This window comes from Oryza sativa, chromosome 9 (genome assembly GCF_034140825.1).
Source record: "Oryza sativa Japonica Group chromosome 9, ASM3414082v1".
NCBI classification, from domain to species: domain Eukaryota; kingdom Viridiplantae; phylum Streptophyta; class Magnoliopsida; order Poales; family Poaceae; genus Oryza; species Oryza sativa.
In genome coordinates, this window is record NC_089043.1 from 12,370,250 (window position 1) to 12,379,690 (window position 9,441).

At 38.2% G+C, this 9,441-nt stretch overlaps 1 protein-coding gene across 1 annotated transcript; it reads right to left on the bottom strand.

The window, feature by feature from the left end:
- Positions 1-1,017: 1,017 nt before the first annotated feature.
- LOC4346677 (histone-lysine N-methyltransferase ASHH3) lies at positions 1,018-8,788 on the bottom strand. Its single transcript, XM_015795833.2, has 12 exons — positions 8,581-8,788; positions 7,721-7,838; positions 7,091-7,190; positions 6,645-6,744; positions 5,411-5,489; positions 4,134-4,305; positions 3,968-4,048; positions 3,648-3,851; positions 3,186-3,237; positions 3,037-3,102; positions 1,963-2,000; positions 1,018-1,523 (listed from the first exon to the last, which is right to left on the bottom strand). Exons 1-11 carry the CDS (start codon positions 8,764-8,766, stop codon positions 1,974-1,976), a joined length of 1,185 nt encoding a protein of 394 aa, XP_015651319.1. The 5' UTR covers positions 8,767-8,788; the 3' UTR covers positions 1,018-1,523; positions 1,963-1,973.
- Positions 8,789-9,441: the final 653 nt, after the last annotated feature.

Consider the following 9,441-nt stretch of genomic DNA (forward strand, 5'->3'; position numbering starts at 1 on the left):
TCCTCTTAGTAAATTCGCTCTTATATTTGTTGACGGAGAGAGTACAATATCCTCTCCTAAAGAAAAAAAATCTTCGTTCTTAGCGTCATGTGTGCGTCTTCTTTATAATGGAGAAAAAAAACTAAAACCCAGGAAAAAGGAAGACACAAAAAAAGCCAGATAATTAGGGCCCCTTTGAATCACAGGAATAGAAAAATGGAGGAATAGGAAAAATATAGGATTCTGACAGGAATATAAGTGTAAAACAGAGGATTGCAAAACACAGAAAAAACGTAGGAATGATCGTTTGATTGGACCACAGGAAAAACACAGGAATTTGAGGAGAGATAAGGACTCAAAGGATTTTTTCCATGAGATTTTTTCCATGAGATTCTCCCTCTTGTTAAAATTCCTCCAAAACTTGTATGGGAAGAGGCATTTTATAGAAATTTCATAGGAAATAGGGTTCATTCCTTTGATTCAAAGGACTTTGTAGGAAAAATTTCTATAGAAATAAAATCCTCTAAAATTCATATAAATTTCCTTTGAATCAAAGGGCCTTAAATGGACAGGGAGACAGAAGAGAGCGCGTGAATCGACTCAGCGACCGTTCCTGTAAACATATCATCAGTTTTGTCCCACTGAAATCTGCAGGCACTGTCAAAGGGAAAATTTCATATCGTTTTTTTTTTCCGTAGCAAACTTATCTTGTTCCACGTTTAGAATGTCGATGCAGGGGAGACAGGACTGCCGTGCAACTGATGGTACAAAAGATGGCTGATTTGAAACAGAAACAATTAGTAAAATTATCCAAAATTCTTATCAAACCACACAATTTAGCCAGAAATGCTAATGTTGCTAGAATTACTGACTGATTGCTGCATACGAGATTAGTTGCATTTCACACGTGCATGGAGGGTTGCAGCAGATAAGAGATCGGCAAGCTTAATTGATAACCTAAATGGCAAAATTAATCAGCAAAATTAACCAGTAGTAACCCAAAAGGCCAGGTGCCAACGGCAGACAGAGACAAGCCAGTAGTACACTGAAATTTGCATTGCTTGCTTAAGAGTACATGCCACTTGCTTCGACAATTAGCAGCATCTTACATGTTCCAAGCCAAGTCCCAGGTTTAGCACGAATAGAGTTCCAAGTCCTCGTTACAAATCTAAGAGCAGACATACCGAAATATCTTATGGTTCAAGTAGCTCTCAGTACAAGCATAACTACATGGTATAACAGCATAAACTAAACTAATAAACTATCACCATCGCACGTTACAACAACGATTGTAAACTCACCCAGCCAACAATTTTTACAAGCATCACAAGATGCACTTCGATTGATACAAACCTGAAAAAAATTAATGAACATTCAACAATTGAAAAAAGCTTTTTACAGTTTAGGAGGACAGTATCATGTTGGGTACACGCTCTGAAGAATTGATTTGTGGGTGGATGATTGCAGCTAAACACTTCCACATGTTAAATCCCAACAGTACAATCATCCGATTGACACAGTTGCGATGACATCCTCATATGAAGCTGTTCATACAGAGAACCACAAGGACATGGGAATGATTAGCTTGAAATATTTAGGAGTGTCAATTCACATGCTATTGCAGAATTAAGTTATATTGTTTGTCTAGGCACGCAAATGATACAGGAGACAATCTAACATGAATGTAAATAATATGCAACTGCCATGAATACTATAGAAAAAACAGAAAGGAAATTTCAAATAACTCCTTTAGGAAATGGAAAAGGAAATTTCAAATTAACCTTTAGAAAATGGAAAAGGGGTACACGAACCACTGATGCAGAAAATAAACCCCTACCGGATGCTCTATCTGATGATGGTAAAGGCCAATGTTCTGCTTAAGTAGTACAGTAATATGTTCCTACTCCTAGCATAACCAACCTCAACAAATAATATAAACAGAAAAATAAAATGCCTGGGTATGCACACTATTTTTGCCAATACCTTCAGATCACTCACACTTCCTCAGGACCATCTGGATCCTGAAAATAACATATAAGGTTAAGTTACTTTGCCAGAAGCAAATGATAAGGTTCGGTTATTTAAGTCAGGCTTCATAAACAGCAAGTTCAGGTAAACAGTCAGGAAACATCAAGTAAACTAGGCCCAAGCTCAGATAGTGAGCATTATTTACTTCTACACTGTAAGCTACAAACCAAGGAATGATGGTGCGATAGATGCATCAAAGTTATTCCAAGAGCAATGGAGGATGAGGTTCAATCAATTGTTATCATATTTCAAGATTCCAGTGAATTTTAGAGGAGGGTAAATTGTCTAATTGCTAAGGATTCCTGCATAACATATTGCTGCTAACAGAGGTATATACTAGTTCAGTTACAACTCCTTTTACAGTGAGAATGAGTGCAGGTGCTCATAGGTTCACAAAAACATTTCCTAAGCTCTTGGTCCTCAACTAGAATCGTAAACAAGCACATTAAATCCTAAACATTATGCAAGTTAAACCTTCAATAAAAGAACATCTTAGACATAATCCTGCTAAGAGCCCAGATCAGGAGGTTATACGCAGCCCAATCAGTAAAAACAAAAAAAAGTTTGCGGTTGACACACTCAATGGGGAGCACAAGCAATGTTGCTGACAAGAAGAAAAGACAGGTCCATCCGAACATGTGCTATAACGATGTGGAAAGCTACATTCGGCCAAAAGTTTCTATAGAATGTTGTTCTCCATTACACTTAATGCTACCACCAGGATACAGAAGTACTATTATCCTTTTTTTACATAAAAAAATCAAAGACGGCAATGCTAAACACTATTTTTTATATAAAGTAGAGGAAAGACCTACTGAAATAATAAATATATTTATGATAAAATTGGATTATACAAAAGGTCTGCATGACGTAGAGGATAAAGTGGACAACATCATGGAAACTTCAGGCTATGGTTGCTAGAAATATAGAGAACTAGATGATACCCCGCATGTTGCCACGGTAGATCCAAATGTTAAATAAGAAAAATAGGACATATTTGTAACTTGGTTAATGCTAAGAACATCATACCGGTAAGAAGTCCCAATCTTCCTCTCTCAAATCAAATTCTTCAATAGTTGCATCGGTAAACAATAACTACAACAATACAAAACATATAAAATTGTTTTTCCAGAAATTACACACCCTACACTATGCAAGCCATATGTTGACAAACTCACTGTATGTATTCCATTGCGCTCATTGAAGTCATATATACTTGCTGCGAGATACCTGAACAATGAGATAAATAATCAAGTGGTTATAATGGATCTAATCTCAAAAAGTTAAAAAAGAAAGAAAGAAAGAAAGGGAAATCAACTTCCTCAATCAGATGTACTAAAACATCTTGGAAGTTAAAATAAACTGTGCATCTACTCTCAATGGTTTTGTTAGATGAAGTCAAAACTAGTGATATACATAACCACTTGGAGCCAAAATGTTACTCATAGGCAGCCATGAAAAACTAACCCCATTTCCAACCTTAACACCGAGTTTATCAATCCAGTAGAGAGCAGGTGTTGAATTGGACAACTTATCACATTTTCCCAAATAGTATATGATAACTAGATAGGTAGATTCTCAGATTATAGGAAAAATACATCATCCGATGGTTAGAAGAATCTACAGTTACCAAAGCTTACATGCTGTGACGTCGATGCCACAAACGGACAATCTCCCCAATACAATTCTCCAAATATGTCTTTCTTTTCTTCCGGACATGCTGATCTTGTGACAGATTTCCATTATGAAGTACAATTGAGTTAACAGGCTTTGTGATGCCAAGCATTTTTCGACAGTTTGAAGATCCACAGTGACAATCTTGATCAGCTCCAAATTGGACAAACCTGTAGGTAAAGCCGAGAAATTAAATACCAGGAGTAGTTCCATATACAGAAAATGATGAATCATTATGCCCGAGTGAAATGAAAAGAAGTCAAGGATAGAACTAGAACAAAAATACTTGTAATCATAGGTCAGCTCCTCCCCCGTTTTTATGTCACGAAGAGCAAAAATTCCAACTCTGGTCTCTCCCTCAACAGTCCTGAAACAATATAAATACTAGTCATATATCAGGGTGATGTTAGAAGAACAGCATATATGAATGAGCTGACAAGAGTATAACTTACCATTTCTGCATCTCTGTGTTTGGCTCACAGCTATGATTTATGAAGCGCGACATGTTTCCTTTGTTGGTCGCGTCGATCACCATATTACTACTGACCTCACAAAGATAGAAATTAGTGTCACCCTGCCTCTTCATTTTCCATAGTCTCTGCTCACATGTTCTGTCATCAATAACTACAATATGTTTGCAAGATATGTGGATATTAGTTTTTAGCTCCAAGTTATTGTATATTGTAACAGTTTGAAAAAGATTTACTGGAGGATATGATAGCCCTCCAACCCACAATCTGGATTCTGGACTTTAGTTTGATTACCAATATGTTCAATGTGAGAACTCATATCAATAGATCGAATTATCGATCTATCTATACCTATACTAATCGGACACTCTGAGGAAAATCTCACGTTTAAGCACAGTAGTGGATAAAAATCTGGTCATTAATCTAGGTGGGACTAAACCATGACGACTTGAATTAAAAGAAGAGTCCAAGTGAAGTAAGTTACAACTTGCTTTTTAGTAATTTCTAAATCCATAACTAAATTAACAGGATAGAAGGTTGAGATTCCAAGACAGATACAATATTTATGAATTCTGAGTTTTGGAATTACTAAATATAAAAAAACTCAAATTGCAACTCCAAGACAAGTACAACTTCTATATTAATTCCAAACTTAGAATTTGTTTCATCAAGAACAAATAAGATTAGAACTACGTACAAACAACAAATTTATACTCCCTGTCCCAAAACATAGCCTTGAACTACAAAGGTAGCTATATTTTGGGACAGAATACGACTTACCAAAATTGAATTTTGAGACTTAAACCAGTTACAGCTTTGTATGTAAAGCTTTTATTCATTACTTTCGAATCTCAGTACTACAATTCATATCTTGCAAAAAAAAAAATCAAGGACAAACAAAAATTAAGACTCCGTGACAAGTAAACCATTGTATATATTAATTCTAATTGTTTAATAATTAAAAATGAAAAAAATAAAAAGTAAAAAAATAAGTATTACTGTGGATTCGGTATACTCCCTCCATCCCATAATATAAGTGATTTTGGATGGCTGTAACACATCCTAGTACAATGAATCTGGACAGACCGTCTGTCCAGATTCATTGTACTATGATGTGTCACATCCACCCAATAACCCTTATACTATGGTAAGGAGTGAGTATACTTTTGTATAGAAGTAATAATAAAGTTGAATTGTTTTGATCCTTACGTACTTACAAATAAAGTTTACGTATGTGCACAGGATGTAGAAAACCATACCTTCTCCAACATATTCGATTACAAATTCTCCTTTTTTAATATCTTCCTCAGCTACCACCCCATTGCCACATTTCTCTGTCTAGAAGAAACTGTTAGTCATTTAGGGTATAGATAAAAAGGGATAAATCTGTACTAAATACTAAATACAGTATAGAAACATGGGAAAGTAGATTATGAATGTCAATCATGAGATCACAAAGATATAAAGGAATTTGGATGGCTATGGTACAGGATATGCTGACGATAGAATATGCCTCTATATGAAGGCGATGTTGGAAGGTATACTACAAATTAGTTAATCGCGTATTGTACATAGACATAAGGCCAAACATACAGAAAATATAAAGGGATATGGATATAATGTTTCTAAAATGTCTGATTATTAAGCAAGTAAAAAGGCACTGTATTATGAGTTGTAAATGATAGAACGAGGATTTGAAAATTGTGAAACAAACAGGCCAGACAAATAAGGAGCATGGGCAGCAGGATGAAGAGAATTCCTGACCACACTGACCTAGCACTATTGGGTAAGAAATAACCCATCCCTGTCCTGGTCAAATCCGAAGAAGCATAACAGTGGAATATTCACAGGACACCAAGGAATCATGCTATACTAGGAAGTAGGAATGCATTATGAAACTAGGAGAGCAGACAACCAGATTAATGGATGTTAAAATCATGAAAATCACCATTAAAATCAGGTTGGATTCTGCCTAGGGGGGGGGGGGGGCGTTTTACCTGGTTACCGTACTTGAGGGGTATATAATAGACATTACTTAAGAAGGAATGCCCAAACAAGGAGGTTTATTCCCAATCGTATCGATATTATACGGAAAGTTTTGAAAGAAATTAATAATCTACCATAATCTGATTGAGATCTATCCTACCATAACTGGATTCATAGTTTAAGTTTTTCTTCTCATTTATTTCATATGGCTAACATTTCCTTTATCATTCACAGCGTCCTATACTCGTATACTACTTTATAGTTTCCACGAGAAAAGCTGACATTTTTAACAAGTGTCCTATACTCCTATATTACTTTACAGTTTACACTTTACACAAGAAAAGCTGACATTTTTAACAAGGAACACATAGTTGAAAGACTATTTTTATAACATTTATTGCATCAAAACTTTATTAGCATCAGCTACAGCAATGGCATATTTATCCACAGTCAGCTTAAATGGTAATCTGCCAACTCAACAATGGTAGAAACTTGATTCAATCATACCTTAATTAATTTGGTTTTCCTCAAAGTCCTATGCTGGAACGGTTTGTTAGCACATTTATTCTCACATTTACAGGTCGACGAACAACAAGAGAACAACATCCTGCATCACAAAAATACAGTATTTTAGAATGCCTCAACACTCAATACCAATAAAGTTTACAGGTTATTCTAATAAGAAACTTACCATTTTATTAATGAGGTTAGGTTCAAGACAAAAAAAAAAAAAAGAGCAGACTCAAACACTCTAGGTTGTATCAGTTAGGAATATAAAGTCTTTTGCATATATGGGTTATCCCTTTACATGCTATAGGTTAGAGTCCTAACGCTATATGCACTCTATATATTGCCTCCTTGAGGCTATTATTCAATACGAGCTATATTCATAATAGTATCATGGCTATATGATGGATGCAAGTTGGAGCAGAGAGGGGGGAGAGAGAGATTACCCGCATTGGCAATCTTTGTCACAAGTTGCGGATGATCCAGAAGGGGTACAGGAACAAAAAATGCCATCATCCTCAACGCGTTTCCGAGTAATATAAGCATCTTACGTAGAATTAAGGACAACCGTAATGCTAAATAAAATTTTAGACAAACAGAAATTTTACAGCAGTAAAAGGCAAGTCCTCTGTTTACATTGTGAAATTAAGATGTTCCAGCCATGCAATTGTAAACGAGTAATTGGATGGCTATGTTATAAAAATGAGATTCAACAGATTGGAATATTGAAGATACCATCTTAAGCAATTTTGAAATACAACCCCATGTGAAAACACGTTGTTGAAGCCGTTGTTAAATGCATCCCTGTGACAAGACACATTATTGAAAAAACAAACCACTGACTTTCCTATGCTATATTATACTTTGTAGTACATTAGGATTTAGTAAATTTTCGGATATACAATCAATCTAGAATGCTACAGCAGAGACTGATAAATATACACTCAAGTTTGTAGAATGATTGCTCCAAGGAATGAAATTTTAACCAGAGACATTGCAAGTATAAATGAGGAGGACGCAAATCATTGCTGCTCCGAGAAAGGAAACAGATTAAATGCAATGGTGGGTAAGGATACTCCGCTTAATTGGCACATAGTAATTTGACTTCCATTCTTTCAATACAGGCGGCAGATCAAAGTCCACAGGAGCTTTTATCGCCTTGATCAATTGATCAAACACATTCTCATGTTTTTTCTGCAGCATAGAGACATGAAGATAAATAAGCATATAGAATTATGAGTTAACCAACAAAAAATGAGGTAACAAGCATATAAAACAAAAATAGAGATAGTAACAGAATCAGTCTACTCAGATATGGTGTAGCCTCTTTTCTGTCATGCACGTGTATGCAACAACGGAGAAATAAAAGCAATGAAGTAATGGGTGTAGAGTATTGGCCGTGCCATGTTATAATCCCATCGAATATAAGATACGTTTGGTCAATAAGAGTCCAGTCATGTGTTCACTCATTTCAACGGATTAATCCAACAGTCCTGGTCAACACTAGCAGTCCCAACAAAGCTTCACTCACTTAGGCCATCGTATTCCAATTCAAAATACTCGCCCTGTTTCCTGCAGGTTAGAGACCTAACACCACATCGCTCCTGTAATTTCCACTGTAGCCATCCCAAGTCTGATCAACAACTTTTCCCCGCAAAAAAAAAAAAGAAAAAAAATCTAATGAACAAAATACTCCTTCCAAGGTAGCACAAGAACGCATCTGAGACCCTGAACCCCTAATCCATATACTCCATAACTCCCCTTGCTGCTTCTCTCGAAGGGGAGACAAACCTTTGCAAGGCACAACAAAAACGGTAGAGATGCGGTTCCCTAGCGAAGATTCGACCAAAATTTTTTTAAAAAAAAATTGCAGGAAATTTCGGGTTTAGGGTTTACGCGGAAAGGGGAAGAGGTGCAAGCATGGGAGGAAGTGTACCCTGATTTTCGCCGGCCGAGGCATGGGGGGCAGGCAGAGGTCGCGGCGGTGGCGGGGATCGGCGACGAGCTCAAGGCCGTAGGCGAGGCTGCAATGGCGGAGGGGAGGGAGTCGGCGGAGGAAGGAGGCGAGGTGAGGTCGGAGCAGAAGAAGAGGATTTGGGGGATGTCCGTACCTACCTATCATGGGAAGGAGGAGAACAAGGCCCAGTCCGCCCCGGCCCAGACGAATCCCAAATATTAGGTCAGGAGAGATGGAGTTGGACTCCTAATTCGCGCGTAGTAATAAGTCCATTTTACCTCCCTCATCTCTTTTACTTGCGTGAATAACATCCCTCAATCGGAAAACTGGGTATAACGCCTCCTTCTTCTCTGAAAACCAGAGCAAATCACTTCCCTCGGCGGTTTCGGAGACGGTTTTATCCTACGTGGTACTTACGTGGCGGGTTGACTTCCCATATGGCATCGATGTGGCGCTTACGTGGCACTAAATTAAAAACAAATGTAAATGGGACCCACATGTCAGTGAGTAAAACAATAAAATAAATAATTGAGCCCACAGGTCAGTTACCTTTCTCCTTCCTCTTTATCCTCACGAGGCACGGCGAGCGAGATGGAGAGAGCTCCGTGAGCCCAGCGACGGCGGGGCGGTGGGACTGCGGGAGTGGCGGGGCGGCGAGACCGTGGGAGCGGCGGGAGCCCAGCGGGGTGGCGGGAGCGGCGAAGCGACGGGAGCTCGGCGGAGTGGCGGGATGGCGGGAGCAGCGAGAGAGAGAGAGAGCAGAGGTGAGGAAGCCTCGCCGCCTCCTCTCCTCCCTCCCTGTCGCTGCCTCCCCTCCCACGCCCCTCCTCCGCCGCCTCA

Bases quoted from the DNA above. Each gene is read 5' to 3' on its own strand.
- LOC4346677 (XM_015795833.2), bottom strand. From the start codon at position 8,766: ATGATAGGTAGGTACGGACATCCCCCAAATCCTCTTCTTCTGCTCCGA. The intron at 4,306-5,410 runs GTATGGTTTTCT...AACATATTGTAG, and splicing joins AATCGAATATGTTGGAGAAG to TTATTGATGACAGAACATGT. The intron at 3,103-3,185 runs GTGAGTTTGTCA...GTATTGTTGTAG, and splicing joins AGCGCAATGGAATACATACA to TTATTGTTTACCGATGCAAC.